The sequence below is a fragment of the Neopelma chrysocephalum genome, unplaced genomic scaffold, assembly GCF_003984885.1.
Source record: "Neopelma chrysocephalum unplaced genomic scaffold, ASM398488v2 Primary Assembly neopelma1_60, whole genome shotgun sequence".
NCBI classification, from domain to species: Eukaryota; Metazoa; Chordata; class Aves; order Passeriformes; family Pipridae; genus Neopelma; species Neopelma chrysocephalum.
The window spans coordinates 16,313,164-16,338,255 of NW_020897715.1; the positions used below are offsets into that span (position 1 = coordinate 16,313,164).

The window sequence follows — 25,092 nt, forward strand, 5'->3', positions numbered from 1 at the left end:
ATCGGGACAGCTCCCAGGGCAATCACGGGATCTGCTCGCCATGGTGGGATCTCTCCATGGTGCTGACATTCTCCTTCACTCCATCAATCGGAATTAAAACCTCATTAGGTGAAGGTGAGGAACAGACTGTTAACACAAATGTGACTAAAAATCCTAGTTTGGGGGATCTAGAAATGTACAACTAGCTTCAGGTTTTGTTTTGGCAAACAGACGTCTAGCTATTTTTTAATAGTAGACAGCAATGAAGATCTTCCCCTTGGCTAACAGCATGGCAGAGTGGGTTTTTCTTTCTAAAAGAATCTCGCTTATTAGTGGCTCTTCCTAATCTCAGCTGACGTAGTATCAGCTGCAATAGCCGAGGAAAACATTAAGCCTGCACATTTTTTATACAGGACATCATTTATCTATGTAGAACTGCAGGAAGACATTAATTTGGTGCAAAGGTGAGTTTGAATTTCACTGTATTTGAGATTAAATCAACTGGATCATGAAGTGCAATGGTAACTTGAAAGGAAACTCAAATGGCTCACCCCCAAATGCATAACTCATTTTAAATTCAGTACAGCCAACAATACAATGATCGTTTCCTGATTTATTTGCTCAAAGAAAAGATCATTCTCAACAGTTTCCTGCAGCTGTGAGTTCTCCCTTGTAGCCACTTATTCAAGTAGTAATATGAAGCAACTTTACTTGTCTTAAGGAAGATAGTAGGAGATGCAGCTCTGAAACTCTGACAGTCATTTAATTTTTCCTGTGTATTTATTCCTTTGTCTTATCAAGAAGGAAAAAGAAAAGTTTCTTTATCTAAAAAAAAAAAAATTCTTTACTTTGTTTGGTTATGATTTCTTTTTTAACTAGACAGAAAGCCAGAGATGTCTTACCTGCCTGCTTTTGTGATGATCATCTCTGTCCCAATGTCATGAAATCTTTTCCAGAGGTCAGCACACTGCAGCTCTACCTGGATCTCTTCCATGGATGAAGGTGGAGGAGGCTGAGGGCCTGAGCCACCAGATGTAAGGTCAGAATGGGAGCCAAATGAGCAGGATGTCCTTTCTGTCAGCACCTCTGTGTCTGACCCAGTGCTCTGCTCTGAGTCTGCAAAGTAAAGAAGTCAAGTAAGATGCTCCAGTTCTACCTACTGTGAGTGTTAAAGGAGGGAAGAGGGAAGTCAATACAGAAAGTGCTAAAGAATAGTACAGTGCCCTTTTATAAGGTGTATATATGTATAACACATATATATTTATGCTTTGTTGTGATTTATAGCCTGATTTGGGGCTTCGGGTTTTCAACATGATATCTGGCATTTTTGTAAAGTTTTAGAAACAGCTGAAAAAAGGACCCTCAGTATAAAATAAAAATAGTACCAAGCAATGCAGGGGATGAAGTACAAAATATAGATTAAAAATATAAATGAAAAACATGCATTCAATCCATAGTTTCAATCTAGGATTAGATGGGCTTACTGGAAAACTACATTACATTTAATTGAATATTGTCCCACGCTACTATTGAAGAGTTGGTTATTTTTAAACAACACTTTTTTTTTAATATATTAACATCTTTTTTATCAAAAACAATGAACGCGTTTTTATTGTGTTATATGGCAGCACTGTTTTGGAAATGCTTTATTTGCTCCTATAAAACTTTTTTTTGAAGAATGATATTTCCTGAGAAGATAACCATGCAGCTTTTGGTGAATAAAATGCTCTAGGCTACAGAAGAACAAAAAAAAAGGTGATAGTAAACACATGGAATATGTTACCAAGGAAAGCAATTGAAGTAAACTGCAGAAAAGAGCACACAATGCAACAACCTCTATGGGGGAGAAGAAGAAAAAGGCTTGCTCAAAAAACAAGCAACCAAACAAAAAAGTGAGGTTCAACTGGTTTGATAGTCCAGGCTGTCATATTGGGTCAGGGTCAGCCATTTCTTTGCAAAAATATCTCGCCAATGTGGTAGGTAGGTATGGTGTTTATATACAGCCCTCATTCTCATACAGTAGGGCTAAGATGCAATTTTGCAAATAGCAGTGTTATTTTGAAACAGGGTGCATGCTTGCATTATATCAAATTAATTCACAATACATTCTGCAAAGTAATGTGTTTATGTCTCGAGTCTGATTTTTGACAAATCGGCACCAGTATTATATAGATGACTAACAGCAGAATAAAGTGATGTGACACACTCCACCAAAAGGCTCAGGAAGAGCTCTGTGGATTTCAAACAAGATTCAGAAGCATTATTCTTGAGTGTCCTCATTGATCACATAAGTACAAGCAATCTCAGTGAAGGAATAAAACGACTATTTACACGTATTCTCTGCACTTAAAAAAAGAAAGAGATATCCCTGTCCGCAAGAGAAACCTAAGGAGACAAAAAGTAACAATCTGTGCTAAAAATGTGATTAAATCACACCATCTAAAATTCCTTCCATACCAAGCAAATGCCTTTAAGAACCCTGAGGTCATGGAGGCTGAGTCTCAGGTTTACAGTGTTTCTGAGAGACAGTGTCTGCAGGAGCAAGCTTGCACATCAGTGCAGAGAGCAACAGTCAAGAAGACGCAGGCGGTGAAGATACCACCTGTGGAACCACCAGCCCCATCTCCTGCCACATAGAAACATTTCTGGAATATCCATTTTGCTGCAGGGGTATGGACACAAACTCTTTGGCTGATAGTATAAGAGAAACTTCCAGTCCCAAGTGTCACCAGGAAGCATTTATCTTTTGTGAGAGCCCTAGGTGACATCACTGGACAGTGGACATTTTGCTCAAAGGATGTTTCCAGAAAGCTCTGTCAATTATTTAGACAATCCGCCAGTACAACGTAGAAATTCTGTAGGACACTAGAAGGGTTCAGGATGTATTGCTCCCAATCCATTTTGGACAGGGAGTCCTTTATGTCTCCCACAGACTTCCAAGTCGGGCTGAAGCCTTAATAGGCCCACACTTCTAAAGGAGTAGCACAAAATTACCAATGTAGGATTGTTACATAGAGACCAGTACTACACTCAAAACTGATGTCCTAGACACAAGGTGATTCAAGATAATACGGGATACTTGCTGAGGTTCTGTGGCCACAAGATGGATAATCAACCTGAGAATACAGAGAGGCTGAGACATTTGCTCCCTGCTTCACTACCCCAGTGATGTAGGAATGAGGTGATCCTTATCTGCTTCCTCTTGCTCAAATTATTCCACCTACAAGAGTTGGAGAAGGTAAGCCTGAGTAGAGGTCACTATGCTTATGTCTTCCTAGGGATGGTTAATCACTTTGTCCTTCAACAAAAAGGAAGAGGATGCTTCAAAAATCACAGTATCTGTATATATCTGTGATATATCACAGATATCTGCTCATGTGCTGAACCAGAAGTCTTACATTTTCTCTGAGGTCACAGAATCACAGAATTCATTAAGTTGGAAAAGACCTCTGAGATCATCAAGTCCAACCTACGACTGATCACCACCCCATGTCAACTAGACCACGGCACTAAGTGCCACATCCAGTCTTTCCTTAGACATCTCCAGGAACAGTGACTCCACCACTTCCCTGGGCAGTCCATTCCAACATCTAATCACCCTTTCTGTGAAGAAATTCTTCCTAATGTTCAACCTAAAATAAAGCTAAACTACACTGAGAGTCTAAAGAGACTGGACCTAGGGAAAACCTTCCATTATGGAGTCCTCCTCCTAAAATGATGTACCAAACTGTAGATTTGAATCTAAAGAGGCTGATTTAGGCCACATCACTTGTGCTTGGTTGAGGCACTCAGAAACTCAATGCGTCCTCTGAAGCAGTATAGTAAACGGCCAACAGATGGCACTTGGCTAGATGCTGTCCCCACATCATTCCAGCATTTCCTGGACAACTTTTCAAACTTGGCATGTGGCTGGAGCCTTGGGGATCCCTGGAAATTAAGCAGAACTGCACGCTGCAGAAAATTAAATATCAGAGGCTTAATCCTCCTCTCACTGATTTTATGCTGATATCATCCCACTGACTTTACAGACTTTTGGAGGGTTTTTTATTATTATTATGGAAGTGGAAGGAGAGCCACAACCTTTATTATTAATCCTTTTCCCATTTCTACTGTCTCCAGATCACCCTGGAAATCCTCAACTCATAATTTCTTTTCATCCACAAATTCCCAGGCTTTTTGTTGGCAGATAGGAAGTAAACACCATTCTCACAGGCATGGTGACTCTGAGGTCAGTATCCCCACTGAATGTCCCAAGATAATGGACAATAACCCCAACCAGTTTCCTGCACCAATACCATGTCTCCTGGTATCAGAACCTTCTTACACAAATCAGTGAGGTGCTACTGCCTGACTTCTTTCTACTACTCAACGGGCTAGTGTTCCTCATGTAAATTCCCTGGGTTTCATCAATCTGGTACAAGAGACAAACCAGCATGTGAAATGTTAAAAGACATTAATTTTCTAAGCAAATTCATACATGAATCCTCAGCAGAATTTTCACTGCAGCTGGAGCACAGCAGGGATAATGCTCCCCTTATTTAACCAATAAAATAAAAAGAACTAAGTTTAGTCCTTGGTCGTACCATGTAGCTCATGAACTCAACAAATGTTTTACTCCAAGCTATCAAAGAATGTAAACTACAGAAGTGAAAACAATGACAAAAACCTTATATACATGAAACACCACCTACCCAGAGGAGCCCAACAGATTTATTCTCTTCCTTTCATTACTTTTTCTTCTTTTTCTTTTTTTTTTGTATACGTGTAGATATCTAATGTAGATCCTGTCAAATTCCATTAGCGTAAAGATTTCTCTTGGGTGGAATGTGGCAGCTGTTACAAGCTGTTAAGGGTTTGGTTTTTTACTGTTTATTTTTGTTTGCAAGGTTTGTGAATATTTAGTGCAACAGGTGGTCCTTCACTCTCCCCTGCAGTTGACTTGCTGGCCATTAGGACCTGCAAACTAAAAGGAAGGTACAAAATCCTGAACATGTAAGGGCTAAGAAAATTTGGAGGACTTTGGGGGGGTTTGGGATGGTTTTCTCTTATCAACTCAGCAGAAATTAGCAGAGCTGACACCTTGCTTTTGCTGCTGGTTGCAGACAGATCTCATGGTTCTTTTCAGATTTCTAATTTTCAAGCTGGCTTACTGCCACCCCACAAAATCAGCAGCATAAAAACCATGCACATAGCAGTGTGACCATACTGGAATCTTGAGACAAAATGTCACAACCGTATGAAAGTGAAAGAACAGAAACTCACTAAGTCCAAGCACTTTGGAAGAGTGGAAATTCATCTGACTGTGGTGAGTCAGTTGCTGGTGCAACTACTTCAGGTACACAACAATTTTCCCCTGATTACTAATACTTGGGCAAAAACTAAAAAAAACCCTCAGTAACTTCAAAAATACATGAGAAGTCTGGCTGTGGCAAAGACGGCAGGAGCAGCAGAGGTGAAGCAAACTGCAGAAAAGTTTGTAGTTCAACAGAGATGTTCAAATTGGCATGGTATATTTTGCACAGCTGATCCCGCAATTGCTCTTGCTGTAGGCAAAGGTTTCTAAACACTTGGTGATTGTAACCATATGGACCTACTACACACAACAAATAACACAAAGATAGTTCTGCAGGTGTTCTTATATATTATTTTATCCCCTGAACTTTTCCATTCACTCACATACCCTACTACCTTAATCATCCCTTCTTCCAGCACTAGGCCCATTATCAGCTTCATACAGCTAGAATTTATAATCTGTTTACCACAGACAATAGAGCTATAGAATGATTTAGGCTCAAAGGAACCTTTAAAAAATCATCTATTCTATCCCCCAATAATATTCATTATTATTATATTTGTGACTACAAGTTGCAACCAATATCAGGATTTTACTGATATGGAGACAATACAAGCTTTTCCAAACCAAGAACTTCCTCTATACTCCTGCTATATTGCAATCTCAGGCAGCAAAAAGAAGCACTCAAATAATTAATTTCCAGCCTAAGACCTTTTTGTGAAACCACAGCAGGACAAAATGACATTAACATCAGCAAGACTCAAAAAGACAAAACTAGAAGATGTTGTAGAGATGGGGAAATGTGGCATAGACAAATGAAGAGACCTGATAACAGTCACAAGTGAAATCAATAGGAGACTGGCTGATTCTGAAGGATTGCTCTGGCACTTTAACCTCTAAGGCTTCTTCATCCTCCTGAAATATAGTTTTATAAGGTGTTTTTGTAAGACCAAAAAAGCATGTAAGATACATTAAAAGAAGGCTGCTCCTACCAAAACTAAGACCGAGTATAAGGCCAGTAGAGTTGTTACACATCTATATCCCCATGGCAAACACAACCAGTAGGAAAACATAAAAACAAACAGAAGACAAAAAAAAAACCATGCTGGCTTTGGCTGTAAATGCAAATTTTGCATCAAGTTGACTATGCACTGCCAAAAACTGACTTATTCTTATACTGTTTTATTCTATGTAAGACTCAACAGAGAGACATAAGACCCAGCAAAATAAAAATCACTCTGATTCACTGGTATGCTCCAGCTGCTCTGCTCCACTCCAGCAATGCAAAACAGCTGTAAACCTGGTTTAACTAGCAAGTTAAATTGGGTTTATGGCTTCTTGGTATTGGCAAAGAAGTACAAAGCAGCTGGCACTTACTAGTATACTTAACCCTGGGGGTTTGCCCTCAAAAGTTAACTTTTGCTCCAGCCAGAAGAAAGAATATCAGCCACAGTTAAACTTTAAAATAGGTTTTTATCTCACAGTCTATTGTAACTTTTTAAGAATGCCAAGAAAAAGAAAATGTACACATTATGCCAACATACATTTTAGGACCAGATATTCAAGATACCAGCTCCAGTTCTGAGCTGCCTCAACTGAAAATGGAGATGTTGACTGCTGGGCTCTGAACTCATCCTTGGTAAATATAAATTCTCATTACAGAAGTGTAAGCTAGGTGGCCAAGAGTGTTCTGAGTAGTGTTACAGCATAGGATTTTTTTGTAGACTTCATATGAAATCCCATCTCTCAGGAAAACTGCCTGCAACTCATCAATCCATGCTTTAGACTACCTATCATAACTAAAAATATCCCATCAAATAGATGTCAACAAAAAACCTGTCCTATAAACTTCCAGTCCATGGGTTTTTTGTTTAAAATTAGCTTATAAGCATAATTTTTCCCAGTAGAGGCTTCTGTCCACTCACATTTCAGGAGAACAAAATCCACTGAAATAGCAAAACTTGGACTCAGAGTTTGATGTTGTATTATTGTTTTCTCGAAAACAAAAGTAGCTTGAGTCTTCAGTGTGTCAGACTAGCTTTGAGGAAAATGCAATTTGAAATCAAAGTGTAGAGGAAACGAAGAGATTCCTAAAATTCCCTGAGGAGATTCTCTGCAGCTGTCAGTCAGAATTGACTTAGGACAAGGAATCACCAGCACAGCCTCACAAAAAGACTGCTCAGCAGCAAATATTTAGAAAGCCCATACTTAAAATAGTACAGGGCTTAAAAAGAGCATGCAGAAAAATAATATTCAGTTAAATGAGAATTAAAAATAAAAGACTAGAATACTGAAAAAAAATGCAGTAGAACACAGAGAACAGCAACCTTTAAAAACATGAGAAGTAATAGGGAGAATGTGGGATATTATTAGATGAAGGAGGTGAAATTGATGACAACTTTAATCTGGCCAAGATCCTGAACTGTACAGACTACAAAGAATTTGTCTGGCCCATGTCCAAGGGTTTGTGTAAAATTAAAGAGTGGAAATGCTCTTGAAAGTTAGGAAAACTAAAAAAAATAGGAGACCAAGCATTAGATACATTATATGCTGTAGCCTGTAAACATAGAGTCATTATTCTTACAAATAAAATCATACAACAAATATTTAGAGACCAACCCAAATAAAAATGTTGGCTCTAAATAACCACAGATTGTGTAGGAGTTTGAAACTAGGTCCCAGCTCTGTGGCAGGCCCTTCCCTGATGGAAATGGGCACCAACTCTGGGACAGTCTGTTTCTGGATTTTGCGGAGGTATCTATTCTGTCTGAGACCAATGTGAAATTGTTGGGAAATTTATAATGCCAGTGAAGTCCAGAAAATATTGACCTTTTTGTAGGCATAAACACAGCTCAAACAAATGAAGCTTAACATTTTAAGTACATTAATATTTAGCTGATATTTGGTGGCCTACAAAACACAGGGAAAGAGACATTATATATATTTCCCTATACCATGGGGGTTATCATGACAGCAGTATCAGGGAGCCAGACGGAGGAAAGAGTCCAACTCTTTCCTGAGTCCTTCTGAACTCTTGGTACTGCTGTCACGTGGCAATGAGTTCCACCATTTAACTGTGCACACAAGAAGACAAAAAGTACTTTTTCACTTCAAAATGCATTGCCTTTATGGTATGACTGTCCATTTGCTGCAGTGTTATAACAGGATAAATACTACTTCATGTATTTCCTTTTTAAGTGCAACTATTTCAAAAGGAAATCATTAGAAAATTCCATGGGAATGGTTTCACAAGAAAAAATGCATCTCCATTAAGCTGAAGTTTCAAGTTTAAATTGTTTGTTTCATTCACAATCTACCATTTTCTTTCGGGAAAAGAGTCATTATCAGGCCAGTCCTGTTCAACTGATGTTTGGGTTTGTAATAGTTCAACAAATCATTAGAGTACATTTTTTTCCTCCACATGCTACATTAGCCAAGCTGTCTTTCAGACCTCCCACACCCCTTTCTGAGCCAGACTTTGGAAGACTATCTGCCCTCACACAATTTTGATTCCCCTCTACCTAAACTTCTTGACTGTAACCCAAATGCTTTCAGATTTTATTAATAACAAAGCTTCTTCTTGACTCTAAACATTTTAATTGCTTGCTTGCAGAATCTGTCCTATTTTTGTTACGTGCTGTGTAGACATACAAAGATACATAAATGGGATCGAATTCCTAAAAATGCATTTGAGTTTTAAATCAGTGATCTACAACTGGCTTACAAAGCAGAAATTACAGTATTTTTAATGGTACTTTCCATTAAATTTTTTGCAACCTAATGTTCCGTTTGCTGTTTTGATCCCCTCTGCAGAGTAACCAGACATTTTTACTAAACAATGAGCCTGGGGTATTTTTCACAAGTGATAAACATATTCTTCCTTTTATTTGCTTCACACAAAACTGACTTGCATCCAAACCGGCCAATTTTCTTGCCTCTGACTGTGTAGCCATACAGGTAGGGTTGAGAGAAAAGATTCTCCAAAAGCATCTGACTGTGGTGCTAGTGTTTTTTAGCTTCTAGTGTTTCAAGACCAAGCCCGAAACATAAAAAAATATTTTTAAAAGCAACAAAATGGGGGATAGAGTTGGTATTGGTCCATGGGGGACAGAACCATAAGAGACTGAATAGGTTACAGCACTGCATTACAAGTGTATGGTGCATGGACCAGGAAAAGATGTGTTAGGAACTTCAATCAAGCCTGTGCTATGAAAGGCAACTGTGTCATATAAACACAATTTAATTTGAAATCTGAAATATCACACACACATGCCAAGCCATAAATGGAATTTCCCCCCCGAAAGTATTCTAAAATCCCTTGGCTTTCGTGTACTTCCACAGAGGAAAAGTAGCACAAAACTCTTGACTTAGTGCGGAGGATCAATCTCAGTGCATGTATTCTTTCCTTTTTCCTTAACATCCATGCTCCTTAGATGTGTATTTGTGGCTTGGCTTTTTTTCTTTTCTGTTAGTAACTGTCTTCAGCTCAAGCTCCCAAAGTCACATCCTGACACACTCTGCCAACCGCAATCCCACACGTCAAAGTCCCTACATGCAATCACACACACTGATTCCAGGAAGCACACGCTGCTGGACTTTGTTGCCTTCCACTGAGCCACCCTGATTTACGCCTGCTGAAGCTCTGGTCCTGAGTGTGATAACACCTACACTCCACAGTTGTCCCACACGTGTATATCCTATTATCCAAACAACAGATGCACCAGCACGCACTCACACACATATTCCAACATCTGGCGATCACAGCTAGCTGTAGTAACTCCATGAACTTCATTCATCTTTACAAAACTCACAAACACTTCATCTATACAACCACTGAAGAGGTGCCTAACCCTTTTCACTTCGCTGAAAGAAGTGTATGCTTTTAATGTGGCATTTACAGTCACACACGGGGAAATACAAAGAATCACTTGCACTTACTTTAAAAGCACGTATTTAGTCCTTCTGAATAACAGGGCATGAATGGCTCTTGACATAAACACTTCACAGGTGTAGCACACAATGTGCATACAGATATAAATCTCTCTATTTCTCAGTCATATGTGTACCTACATGCCCTTACTGCTATGAGGCTCACTTTTCCACTTTCTGGTTAGAAGTCATGCCAGAATAAAACTGACAAAAGGAAATGGAGAATCATGTCCAGATATCTGTTAACTTAAAAACACCCCACTGCTTAACACTAAAATTGATACTTGCATAATTTAGCATTTCTGGATATCAGAAATTTCCAGTCTGTTTTCCTTAGCTTCTCTCATTCACATCTAATCTAAATTATATATTCAAGGAGAATATGGGCAAAAACTTCTAATCGTTTGTGTTTCGTATTTTATGCAAAATACTTTAATTCAGAATGCTTGTGCCTGCCTGGCTCTCAGTTCAGCACACTGGAAACAATGGGATGCCCCACTGTGATGTTCTCAGGAAACTCTACCTTACAGCAAAATATGCTAAAAAGTGCACAGTCTGGAGGCATTGAAGCTGCAAAAGTCTCAGGTTTGCCTGATTCCCCCACGGGTAATGTCAATGTATCTGTGGTGACCTCAGAAACTGGTTGGCTTCTGTGACCTCAGATAGCACCCTCTAGGGCTGTCAAAAACAGGGCTAGTAATTTTCTGTGTAAGAATACCCACACATTTTCAACCATGCAGAACTAAACAATTTTGTAACTCGTTCTTTTGAAACCTTTAAAAGCATGTACTACACTTGGAAAATTATATGCACATTTTGAGTTTATTGAGGGTTTTTTCCCAACCATCTTTTCTGTAAAAAAGTTAGGTTTTAAGACAGTGGAAAGAATGGCTTGCTGTCTCTTACTGCAGATGCGAAGAAGAAATTCTACTGAATTACTTTAGAACTTCTTGTTAGAAGACGAGGATGAACATTTTCACGTGGAAGGGAAATCTGCAAAATTCTCAAAATTTTCTATCACAACTACAAGTAAGAATGCAAATATTCCATATATTTTTGAAGTAGAAAACAAGACTTTACATCACCATTAACTTCTATTTTAGCCTTCTTGATGTGAGTTTAAAATAATATCAACAGATATGCGATAGCACATTGAATCTGCAGTCTCCATACGTCTCCCAAAATGCCCTGTTCAACCTCACTCTGCCATCCAGCATTAGAGCTTGCATACTGAGACATTCCTACCACACTTAGGGGTTTTTATCACAAACAACTGTGACACAGAGAAAGCTGATGGTGTACTACTGCAGAAAATGTACAGAATGGAAAGTCAAAATCGTTCAAACTAGAGCCTAGAGATGGAAAGACCACTATGGACACCAACACACCAAGAATTCAGTGCCTGCCAGTCCTATTAGTACTTGTTATCATTTAGCATATCCCTAATGTCTTAATGAAGCATATCCCTAAGGTGTTAATGAAAAAATGTCTGACTTTCCTGTTATCCAGAGGATTCCTCACATTCTTCCAAGATGCTGCTGTAGATTATTCTTACTGCTCAGCTCAAGAAGAACACAGAGGAAAAGCAAAGTTTAATCTGTCATTGGGGTTTCATTAAGAGCAGGGTGTAAGAGCACAAGCAGCCAAATAGCATATCCCTTATTATTCTTCCAAACATAGTATTTCATCATTTTATTTATTACCTCTGGTACTCTTGTGCATCCTCCCATGCCCTCCTTACTGCTGATGCGCAAGGCAACAGTGGCTCAAAACTTCCTTTCAGCCCATCCCAACCTACAGCATGAGATGATTGGAGAGAAGCGCTGAACTAATAAGAGATCCACCCGTTCTCGTGTGGGAAAAGAGGAGAAGAAAAAGACAGTTTCAAAAGAACATACTTTCCTCCCCCTCTCCCAACTTTCCCTTCAATCATACTTCTATCACCTTCTTCTTGTGTGGTAAAATTTGATGTGAAAAGCAGCCCGTGCTTGTCTCTGATGCTGCTGAGCTTGACCATGTGGTTACAGGAGGAGGCAGCAATTTCCTCTCCCAGTACAGTTTCGAAGCCCCACAGCAATGCTTCAAAGTGAAGCTGTGACCCACCCCTTCCAGCCTGGAGCCCAGCAGGGTCTGAGAAGCAGCTGGGCTGCTCTTCAGTGAGATGTGTTATGGAAGGTAGAGAAGGAGAGGGAGGAAAAGGACAAGGCTAAAAAAGAAGTTAAACAAATAGAGTAAGAAAGAAGGAGGAAGAGGCTGGGGATTAAGATAGCTTATTGGAATTGGCTTCTTGGCACCAAATGCTGTAAAGAGAAGACAGTCCAGGAAGCATCACAACCTTACACCTTCTCACAAAATGCACCAGCAGAAAGAATGACAGTGAGCCAGGGGAATGTCCTCAATGCCACACAATTCTTTCCCTCCCTTTCCATGGCTCATGTCAGAAAATTTTGCTTTCAGACTGCAGGTCTGATCTGCTGAGCAGATCAGCTCATTTCCTCCTGAGTGCATCAGATAAGTAGGGACCTATTAACCCCTCTCAGCAGCTTTCTTGCCAACTTACATTTCATGATGGAGAAAAATATTAACATAACAGGGAAATGCAGAGCTGCTTCAACAGGACACTCTTGGTTGCTTAAAGCACCCAAAATCCTGACTGGGAATCTTTTTTATTACTCCTGAGACTATGGTTTTTACTTAAATTTTATGGTGTTTAGAGGTAAAGAAATTAGTACTAAAAGCCTTTCTCTGAGCAGACAGCATGCCTCACAACACTCTTTCCTAACAGCACAGTACAGTTGCTGGCAAGTTCCACTGAGGCACAGAGACAAAAACCAAAACAAAATGAAACAAAATGAAACAAAATTAAAATAAAATACATTAAAATAAAATAAAATAAAATAAAATAAAAGTATCTGGCTGAAATTAAATGGCTATTTCCATGGCTGAATCTCAAGATGTCTTTGGAAAATGCCAGTTTTGTAGCCACCCTTGCCTTTCTGCTACTAAAACAAGTCAGGATATTTACAGAAATGTAAACTAATGAACTTTGTCGGCCTCACTGGAAAATAGGAGCAATGCGTTTTCCCCAGAAAGCAGCAAGGCAAATTCAACATTGCATCTATTACATCCCCTGCCTCTCCCTAACTCTTTCTGCAACCAAGACAAGTCCCTCACAAGCTCATTATATTGAATATTTCATAGAAAGACAGCAAACTTACTTTTATGTATTTCACTCTAAAAAATGTGCCTTTCTTGCAAGGAAGACACAGCTAGAGAATAACCAATTCCACTGTTTACTTAGTGGAAGGAACTGGGAAGGTCAGATCCGTGAGACATGCCTTGTGTAATAACTGTGGTGCTTCTAAATTCAGGAAGGCATCTCCACATGGACTTACAGGGTTATTTAGGCAGCAAGGATGACTTTGTGGTTTTTCTTTAATAAAGAATATCTTACACTGATTGGCAATCAAACAAATATTCAATATGAACTTCCTGTGCAGAGAAGCCCTCAGAGTACAGAACAAGTATCCTGTGCAGGATATTGCTAGGTCAAACTAGGGTGTCCCAACTGCCTCCACCCCACCCACTCATCCAGCCTCACACCTCCAAAACTTGTTCTTCTCAGGTCCCTTGTGTTTCAAGCAGCAAGAGGTCACTGAGCACTCTCTAGAGGGACAGGTGGCAGAGTGCCTCCCATTCCACAGCACAACCAGGAGGCATGTGCTGTCCCCCACATTGAAACCTGAGCCACAACAATCCCCTCCTTCTGGAAAGGCTGCAACAAAGAGCAATGATCCCTCATCCCAGGGAAGACCATGGTTCCCTCCTGCATGTAACACAGGGTACATGCACCAGCACATGCCTCCTGCAACCAGCCAGGTGTGCTGCACCTCCAAATGTGGCATCATGCTGTTCCCTTGCTACCCTGCACATAACCCATTATACAGCAGCAAGTGTTGTCAGATGTACAACAGTGAAGGGATATGGGAATGGGGGTTATGGTCAGTTCATCACATGTTTCTGCCACTGCTTCCATCTCAAGGAGAGGAGTCCTTTCCCTGCTCTAGCACAGAGTGCCTCCTGCAGGAGACAGTCCTTCATGAAGTTCTCCAACATAAGTCCTTATCACAGGCTGCAGTTCTTCGTGAATTGCTCCAGCATGGGTCTCTTTCCACGGGGTGCAGTCCTTCAGGAACAGGCTGCTCAGCATGGGTCCCCACAGGGTCACAAGTCCTGCCAATAAACCCACTCCAGCATAGGCTTCTCTCTCCATGGGTCCACAGGTTCTGCCAGGGCTCCCCACAGGATTGCCTTCTTTCAGGCATCACCTGCTCTGGTGTGGAGTTCTCCACAGACTGCAGGTGAACCTCTGCTCCCCTGTGGACCTCCATGGGCTGCACGGGGAACACCTGCTTCACTGTGGTCTTCACCATGGGCTTCAGGGGAATGTCTGCTCCAGCACCTGAAGCACCTTCTCCCCCTCCTTCTTCACTGACCTTGGTGTCTGCAGGGCTGTTTCTCTCACATATTCTCACTATGCTCTTCTCCGGCCACAATTTCTTCTGCTCAATGGTTTTTTTCCCTTCTTAAATATATTATCATAGGGCCATCACTCATGGGCTCGGCCATAATATGCAAGATTTGTAAGCACCAGTAATTACAAGATTTGTCAGTACTGGCATGTTGTTCACTGCTAAATAATTTTTTTACGTAACCTAACACAGTCTTTCCACAGTTACATTTGTGTAAAACACCATTGCAAGGATAAACTTCTCATTTTATTCCAATGGTCCACCTGACCTCTCTGCTGGACCGTATTCCTCTACTCTCTTCCCTTTTTCTGGCACATCATACAAAAAATTAAAACCTCCTTTCAAAAACCTGATGGACCTTTACTGTGTCCCTCCCTACCCACTGAAGTTATTGAAAGGCTCTCAGCACCAGCAGCTATTTCCAGAGTGCTACAGGCCTCCCCAAACATCTTTGTGACTTCTCCTATGGCACCTTTCACACACAGAAGGAAACATTTACGCAAACAGATCATTCTTCTCCCTTCAATCCTTCCTTCAGACTTGTCCCCATCAGACCCATTTGAAAGTCCTGGCGACAATTACTGTACGGCCCAGCTCATCACAGTCACCCACTAATCAATGTCATCTAAAGGGGAAAATGCTCTGGCATAACCACGTCCCTGTAGTTAAAGTCCTATAGTCTAGGAGTTTAGCTAAACAGTTTAGACTACAGAAACAGTCTAGTTTATGCATAATTTCCATGAACACACATGCACACCAGCACCTCTGAACCAAGGAGATGAGCTGCAAAAAGTACACCACTTTGTCTCATTATTTGACGGCGCTGGGGTCACACTGTAATGCATAGGCAATGAAATACATAGGGATACTGAGACCACCCTCACAAACTTTTCCATGTATTTTTTGCTTTTAAGGCCTAATTTCCTATGACATTCCTCTAATGCTTAAAAAACAGTATTTGCTTGCAGGAGGCAATGTATTTAAAAGAGAAGAATAACTTCCCAGTTTTATATCAATTAAGTCAGGAGATGCTCCGTAGCATTCAACATCACTTTATGGTTCCCCCACTCTTGCTGTAAACAGGACTGGGCAGAGAAGCTTGGGAATTGGCAGGGAACTAAGCAGGAACTTTGAACATGCAAACCTGCAGGCAGTGAATACTGCTTCTGTCCCATCCCCACACACTGTCCCACTAAATGAATTCGGCAGACTGTTGATGCAAGGGCTGTGTGCTACTCTTTCGCCCTCAGAGCGAGAGTGGCACAGCATCCAGCTTCAGAGGAACTACAGTATGTGTACTTCCAGCTAAAATGTTTGTTTAACTGCTATACTGAGCTGCTGGAGTGGAGCAAAGCAACCTTCATGCTGCTTAGCATCTGACCAACTGTTTTTTTCTGATTTTATTATATCTCTTTTACAGTATCATTGCTTTTTCACACTTTATTTCTTTCATAGTCCTTAGACTGTCTATGCACGCCCAGTGATTTACTGCATGTGATTTCCTCCCATTTATTTATGTACTCAAATACTCCTCAACTTTTTATTTCAAAGGTTTGAAAAGCACTCAAAAGAATCTGCCAGAAACGTACAGCTCTTGAGTAAAAAGCGTATTACAGTTCATAGAAATCAGTCACACAGGCCAGCACAGTATGTCTAAGAATGAACAGGGCTTTTAAACTTTATAAGGCAGCATGGTTGCCTTGATAGTTCAAACCACCAGAAAGCAAAACCTCTGTGGTAGCACTGACTGTTGTAGTACAGATCCCAATATCCCAATAATTGCTTTATTATCCTCATGCAATTTAAATCAATTCCATGTAGAATTTCTGACAGAAAACTATTATATTCCAGTTTCTTCAATGAGCTCAGGCAATTTCTTACTTATTTTAGACCAAGGTTGGTTTTAGGGTGTTTGCACAAGGGTTACACATGTGCAAGAGCAAAGACACACACATCTACTTACATACAATGTCCTCAAGCCACTGCCGGGAGTATTTCCCTGTGCTTGTGTTCAGCTGTGCTAAAGCATCCTGGGGAAGACCAAACTGAATCACACTTTTGAGAATTGCTCATGATTAATTCACAGTTGCTACCTCAGAGCAGCAGTAAATCCATTAATATTCACCATTGGCCAGGAAGCCTTCCTGTATAAACACGAAACCCTCACCCAGAAGCTGGGCTCACTGACAATGCCTGAGGACTTGCACAGACTGTCTCAAGTTATTGCTTACAGCACCACTCTCAGCTTTATAGCAGATAGATCCACCACACAATCTTAAAACAATTTCACCTTGTTAACGCTAGTACCAGTTCAATAGCTTTTGGACCCACGTATTTCACTGAAAAAGGACATCCTGCGCAGGGTGTGGAACGAGGAAGACAGGCTCCAAGAGAAAAGAAATATGAAAGCAGCTACAGACAGGAGGAACCTGGTCAGCAAATCCCTTCTCCCAGCCTGTATCCCTTCACACTCTTCCCTATTTCCTTACCATAGGCAGTAGCAAGTGACAGTCACTGATGCTTTCTAAGGCTGTGCACTACCTGAGTGTTTAGAGAAGTAAACAGACACAACAGGCAGTTTCCTTGCTCTGCTTCTAAAGTCAGAGCATCCAGCAGGGAACACTGTAGGAGAAACACAGGTGAATTTTAGGTTCAAACCAGTTACTGTCTCGGGAAAGTTAACCTCCAGACCTCCTATGCCAAACACTCCAGATTTTAATTTTTAATATCATAGACCCTGTGAGGCCTAAGGCTCTTTGCTCCCAATAGTTTTAGATGTAGCAAATAAAGTCTGTGAGGGACAATAACAGCAAGAAGAAAACAAAGAAAAAGAGTAGAAGAAGTAAGATGAAAAGGACCTAGAAGGATATAGTGGATTGAAATAGATGATGTGGTGAGGTTATGGGGAGAAAACTAATTTAGGAAAGAGGAAAAGAAAATAAAAAAAAAGGCCAAGGCCTTGATGAAATAAAGGAATAGGGGGAAAATAAAGCAAAAAGAGAAAATCTGCCCACAAAATAATTCAGTGACTGAAGACTTACTAAGAAATTAAATCACTGAAAACATTCTCAAGAATTTCCTGTGTTGCTTGAAAGCTAATGCAAACACTCAGGAACCACCTCTCCTGTCACAGGGAAGTCTACAATACTTTTTATTTACTAAAATTAGGCTTCAACTGTAAGATTTCCTGAAAGACCTGTTGGCTCATATTCATCCCAAAACTCTTCAGACCATCCTGAGTCCAGATGTTTTCAGGGGAAACAGGTAGAAACACTGTAGGTTGCAGTAGTAAGAAAGAGGAGAAAGCACAGGAGAAGGAGAATGGAAAAAAAGCTGAAGAAATCAGTGGGAGAAGAGATTAGAAGAAGAAAAGACAGTAAAGATCTATAACAGCACAGTTTTAAAAAAACATAGAGAAACTAATAAAGCTAAATAAACATAAAGACATTAAAAGAACATTAGAAAGACATAAAAACATGAATGAAAAACATACAGAGAAAACAGATCATGGAAAATGCAAGTCAAGCTGTAATTCAGAATTACTCTGACACGCTAAATGGTTTGAACACCTTCCCAGTGCCCCCTAGGTATAATTTCTATACATCTGTGAGATGCCCACATTGCATGAAACAGAGAACCACATGCAGGTGGGCACAAAGCCACGTATGCTGGATTATGGAGGAAATCTATGAAACTCCTCTAATATTGAATCTTAACCCACCAGTGTATTTCTCTGTGTGCTTTTAATTCATTACAAAGTAATTCCTGTTCTCACCTCAATCACAGCAGCTACATTATCTACTTCACTGGTATTTTTCCTCATTTACAGTGATACTAGAGATTTTTAGTTGTTCTCCACTGTGCTTTCTTTCTGCACAGGTATAGCTCAGACAGAAAAACAAAGGAGAACGAGCTCTGCAGCATAATATACTAGAGAAAATATTCCTACATCACCATCTCAAATTCAAATGCTCTTGCAGAGGACCTTGGAACGGACTTACACAAACAGCCAAAGCCAGGAATTTCCATACTGTCCTGTGGAAGGTCACATAGAAGCAATTATGGATGGATTTGGAAAACATGCAAAGATAATGTGCAAGACAACAGATGACATCACATAACCACTGTCATATCATTTGGCCCCAGAGGTATGACTTGTCCCTTCTCTATCAACAGAGGCCTCCAATATCAGAAAGCACACACAGGAACCCAGGGATTAAAACTGCTGAGCTGCTCCAGTTTTTGCAGCTGTTAATCCAGCAGAGGAACAGGAGAAAACATTATGCACAGCCATCAAAATTCCCCTGATAGAGAGAGGGCAGGTCAAGATGCCTTACACAAAATGAATATTAACTACAGAATTTATTGCAGTCCGTGTTCTTTTTTTCCCCTGTTTCCTCATCCACCAATATCTCTAGATCAAGGAGGTTGTCTTACCAAGCTACAGGGCAATCATGACCCCTCTACACATGCCATCCTCTTGCACCATATGCGGACTCCCAGCAGCAGAAATATTTAGGAGCCTGTGTAAAGCAGGAATTGTGACTGAAACATCCAGGATACCTAAAATCATCTTTAAATATCTATGCACCTTCAGCACAGTGCTGAACCATGGAACTGTGGACCACAATGACCTTGTTCACACTGCATAGCCACCATAACTCACAATACCAAACTAGCTTTGGAATTCCTGCCCTGGTCCCAACTGTAAAATGTGGGATGAATACCTCACACGCAATTTCAACTTTGGCTTTTTGCTCAGCCTGCAGAAGAATCCTTCAGGGATCAAGTAGCTTTTTTCCTGAAATGCTTCCCCTCCTGCCTGGGAGGGCAGAGAGGAAGGTGAAGGTGGGAGCAGAAGTTCCACGACACAAAGTTCTTGTCATCAAGCAAGACCTAAATCTAGCTGGCTGCCCAGAGCCTAGTCATGGAGTTGGGTGTGTGGTTATGTGTGCATTTGTATCTGCAGTGAAGGACCCACCAAGGGAAGGAAGGCAGCAAGAGCACTGGACAATAATTTAGTAATACAAGATACCAGCATTTTTTTGACTCTTTGCTGTTCTACTCCACCTGAGAAAGTGATGGCAAAATGAAACTACGACTGAAGCGGGTCAAAAACTCCTGATGAAATAGTTTTTCTCCAAAAAATACCATTAAAAATAGAATTGTATCAAAGAGCTATTATCATTGTTTCATATCTGAAAATATGTCTAATTCTCTGTTTAATTTTGATGATTATAACCCTTTTCATACTGACAATTGCAAAAATGTCAATATTAAAATGCCCATATATTTTTCTGAAATGTCTTGCATTTTCTCACTTACTAAAATATTTTACTTTGTGCTATATACAATGACACAGGAAACAGAAAAATAATGTAGGTACCGGGCAGAGCTGTGGAGTAAGAACAGATGTTGGAATGATCCAGCCAGTAGAAAGAAAGGTAAGCAGCTCTTGTTCCCATTTCACCATAACTTGATTTTGCAGCTGCCCCGCTCTGCTACAGGCTCCATTTGGTGTGGAAAGACTGTATGGCCTCATGCCTGTTACAATGTAAAATGTCCTGACAAAGGACAACTGCGTCAAAAAACCTAAGTGTCACCAAGGACACCTATGTTGCCCACTCTTCAATTATCTCTAGGTCAAATCCATTCAATTTCTCAATAGTTTCTCTTGATTTTGGGGGGAAGTCTAACCTTGCAAGCTGGCCTGGGTTTGAGACCCAAGCTGAGCTACTTCCAAGAGGTTCCCCTCCACTGAAACAGATGCTATTCTTTCAATTCCAGCAACATCTTTCTTTACGGAAAATAAATCTCACTTCTCTCTAAGAGCAGCCCTCCATAAAATAGAGGTATTTGCACACAGTGCTCCTAAGATTACAAGAGATTTTTAATTTTAGCACAGGTTTTTTTTTATTTGTTTGTTTATTTGTAAAGGTAGAATTTATAAGTAGCAGTTTTACTCTCTGACTAAGATTCACTCTAAAATGTCAGGATATAACCACAGCAGTAAACAAGCTTTTAGAATGTACTAACTCACCTCCTTTAAAAACCTATAGCATTATCTTAAGACAAACAAACAATACCACCTGTAAGTATACCCTTATGTAATGCAAAGTCTAAAGAAAAGCTCTTCCTTAGCCATTAAGCATGAAAAACAATATTTCAGAGTTATTCACCGTTGTTTCTTCAAAATTCCCTAAGTGTTGAATCTAACTCCTTAAAACTTCTCCTATGGAGCAGGCAGGCATAAGCCAGCTGAAAGTCATCTGCAGCAATCTCCTGTCCCACTGCCTTATTTTTGTTCGGGTTTAGTGAGGCTGGTTTTTTTTAGCATGAGATTTCAACGGAACTGAAAATATCTCGTAGCACAAACTGCAGCATGCTGTGAGTAATTTACAGCTGCCAAAACCATCTAAATCAAGTCCCATGAGGGATTCTTCTTTCTTCGACCCATGCACACTAGAAAACAAAAATGGCCAGCAGCCGTTCTCCTTCTCCTCCTCCTCTTTCACTGAGCAGATTCCTGCAGCTGGAGCAATGTCATTAGAAGCTGCATTTAAGGGCTTCAAGGCAGACACATGGCACAGTTTACAGCAAGCATTTCAACTCATAACAACAGCTTCACCTCATCTTTTTTTTTTTTTTTTTTGAAAGTGGAGAATTTCAAAGGTAAACCCTGTGGTCTGGATTCTGAGCAATGCACAGTGTGTTGGCCATACAAATATTTGTAACTGCAGTTCATCTGACTGCATGCAAAGGCAGTTGATACATAAATTAGGATTTAATGTCTAACCACTGTTCTGCCTGTAGAGGTTTTGAGATTGCATTCAATTAAAACATCTTTTTAAGGCAAACACTGAGAAATCTATAAAACACCACGCAAACCAAATACACACACACAGCAATTCAGGCTTTTCCTCCAAAAACACCTACAGGCAGTTTTGAAAAATGTGTGCCTTGATTTATTCATTGAGGAAGTTGTTTTTAAGAAGGTTTTTTTCCCTCATTTTTAAATTTTCAGCCTCCAAAGAGAAGCCTCGGGTCTATGTATGATGGCTAGTGTGTGCAAGGTGGGGAGTTCACGTTTCCTAAAATGCTGGAGAGTGCCTGGATGAAAAACAGCAAAAGACACAAAGCATTGGATGAAGTCCTTAGTCATACAGAAGACAGAGAAAGCAACTGTTAACCAGGCTGACAAAACACTGCTTGAAGAACATTACCAAATGGAAAGAGCAAACCAAAGCAGAAAATGAACAAAAAGAAAGAATGCCATAAGAGGTATTCAGAAAGAAAAATCTAGTTGCAAAAGGACTTGGTGAATTGTAAATGTCATGCTTCATGACTCATGGGCAAAAATCCCCACCCAGTATCATCACTGCACTTGCTCAGTATGAAGAAGCCCAAACGGAGCCTTGCACAACCCAGAGCTGCCCTGTGGAAAAGCAGACAAAGGTGGTGAGGAGGATAAACAGAGACACTGCTGCCCGCAGGGCCTGCTCAGTTGCTCAGCTGTTGGCACACTGTGGAGAAGGTTCAAGGTAGTTCCCAGAGTTTCCCTTCCTCCACTCCTTCCACACCACTCCCCTGCCTACTGCTTGACCCAACTGTTCAGACTAGGAGCTGAAATCTGGGTTTAAGACTCTTCACATTTAATTTCTACACAACAGTTATTCCAAATTGCATTTGCTCCTATTAAAGGCCAATAATAGCTATTCTGCATACACTGACAGAAAAGTGTTCTGTTCTGAAAATTGTAAGTGGGCAATATACTGCACAGCCTAGCTATAAACTTCTAGTTTCTTATTTTTTCCAGCATGACATGTTTTCTCTACTTCTAAGGTGATGGGCAAGCTTTTCCTGGATTTTTTCTACTTCTAGAGGACAGAAGACTTCCAGTCATTTACTTTGTCTTGCAAAACTGAAGGAGTGAAGCTGTCCTTGTCTTGTAGAGCAGTATGTGATAGTTTTCTCACTTCTTCTTCCCCATCAATACCAGAGAAAATACTGATTCATCTTTTGCTGCACAATGCAAATCTAGAACAAGAGACGGTGGCTGGGTTTCTGTGTGGGATGATTCCCATAACCAGATCCTATGGTCTGCTCCACAACAAAATGGAGACTAGATTGTTTTTTGCTTTTTGTTTTTTAAAGAAACTTCTCATTGTCTTCTGTGTCCCTCAGGCCAAAAGCAATTTTCTCCAACATTCTTCTACCACCGCCTGCACGGTTTGTGGTAGAAGTTCATATATTTGTAAGGTCCTATTCAAAGATATTTTCAGCACACCAGAATATGAAAAACATTTTAACAGAGCAGGAAAAAATTAGCAACATATTAGCTAAAACTGACTTCCCATTTAGAGCCATAAGCAACCACTGGTATACTTGGTACAGAAAATCTTTCCAGTTCAGGTTCGGTTTTGCTCTGTAATTAGTTTCTACAGTCATTGTGACCTGAACTGTGCCTTCCTTATGCTTCTCTTGTGCAGAAGTAGTCTTGCACTTCAGTCTTCCCAACCCCGAGTTTTCCATTATTTTTATGATTATGTCATTTTTCTTTCCATGATGACCTTTTTTTTTCATCATGAAAACTTCTGAACATGTTAATTATAGTGGTTTTCATGCCTCTCCTCCTTTACCAGGACAGCAAACTGCACTTCCAAATGCCTCCTGCTTTCTTCAGAATGTCTCACTTAGCCTTCTTCCTCCAGCTCCATGCAGTCCTAGTAGATTTCCATCTTGCTTATATTAGCTCCACTTTTATCACCAGAAACTTGCCTGGATGTTGTCTGTGTTTGAAGAACTCCTTCTTGGGCTTTAGTAAGATACTAATAGAAAGAATTATTTAAGCAATGTTACTAAGCAAGCCAGTACTAAACCCTGCAGTGAAGTCTCCAAACTAGGTAAAAAGTAAATTATTTCACTTTACCTTATCTTATATTTTAGCCAGTCTCAAGGTTTGATATTAGAAAGAAATTTTTTACAGAGAGTGTAATCAGACATTGGAATGGGCTGCCCAAGGAAGTGGTGGATTCACCGTCCCTGGAGGTTTTTAAGATAAGACTGGATGCGGCACTTAGTGCCATGGTCTAGTAACCATGGCAGTGTTGGATCAAGGGTTGGACTTGATGATCTCAGAGGTCTTCGCAACCTGGTTGATTCTATGATTCGATGATTCAAGAAAACTGAAAAAAATATCCATACTGCTTTAAAACTTACCACCTTTACAGGAATTCTTCAAGGCACTATCTACACAGAGATGTTCAGGAAAACTATACTAAATCAACAAAGTTGGGAATTTAAAGTGGATTTTCTAAAATGCTATAAACTACTTAAGCTGAAATTCCTACTGAGAATTAGGATGACCTTGACCTGATTTCACTTACTTCATCTCTAAAGAATAGATACCCAGGATTTTTGTGTAAATTAGCTAATGCTTTTTAAGGAAACAATCTCAGAAAAACCATTTGTTTCCCTATATTTCATTGTTCTGTGCAAATGCAAATGCATGTATATTCACATGCATGGACACATGTCTGGTTCAAACTAAAAAATTCAAGAGAAGTTCTGGTACCACACATTTTCTCCTTCTCCAATTCTTGTCTTCCCCTAGGAAAAACAAGATACTGCTGCATCTTTCCAAGCTCCTTCCCATGGTACGGTAAAGGAGTTGTATGGCTGGAGTCTGCCCACCAAAGCAGTGTGCTCATGGGACAAGCCTAAAGAAACCTTAAATGAACATGAGTCATTGCTAATTTGAACCAAATCTGAATGGAATGGAAATATCCCTCTGCAAAATGTCCAGTTCTTGTTCCAACCTACAGGCCTTGAGGAAAAGAGGGAGACTTGGAGATTTTGTTTTAGGATTAGAGATAATGGTGCAATGTAACAATTCACATAATACAATATTTTACACAGTCATATGCCAACATTTTGAATTATTTCATGTGGTTAAAAAACTCGATTCTGTATTTTATGCATGTTTTGTGTTTTTTACAGCAGACATACTTGGATCCCTCAGTTCAATTTTGGTCTCTGCTACATCAGCAGGCATTTTTTTCTTAAATTTGTCTCCCTGGTTTTGTACTGCTAGAACCAAAAATTCACCTTTGGTCTCCTATTCATTTGGTGGTATTTATCTTTTCTCTCTACACTGAGTAGTTGCAATTTTCCAGTCTTCCAGCCTCTGGAGGCTTGTATGTCAAAAATCATTTATGTTGACCAATTTTTTATTTTTTTTTTTTGCAGGGGACTGAGCAGAAATTAACATGCATCATTCTGGTGGTTGCTGGTTGTAAGTGAATGTTACCCCCATTTCTTCCTTTCACCTGTTATTTTCTTCTAACGCTGACCTGAAGA

The 25,092-nt window shown here is 40.1% G+C and overlaps 1 protein-coding gene across 2 annotated transcripts in view; it reads right to left on the reverse strand.

Moving 5' to 3' along the window:
- Positions 1-25,092, reverse strand: part of TBX15 (T-box 15) — a 106,855-nt gene that overhangs the window by 52,869 nt on the left and 28,894 nt on the right. For both annotated transcript variants that reach the window (XM_027681497.1, XM_027681496.1), the window contains exon 2: positions 882-1,095. In XM_027681497.1, coding sequence (XP_027537298.1) covers positions 882-1,095 — 214 coding nt within the window. The remainder of the gene's footprint in view (positions 1-881; positions 1,096-25,092) is intronic.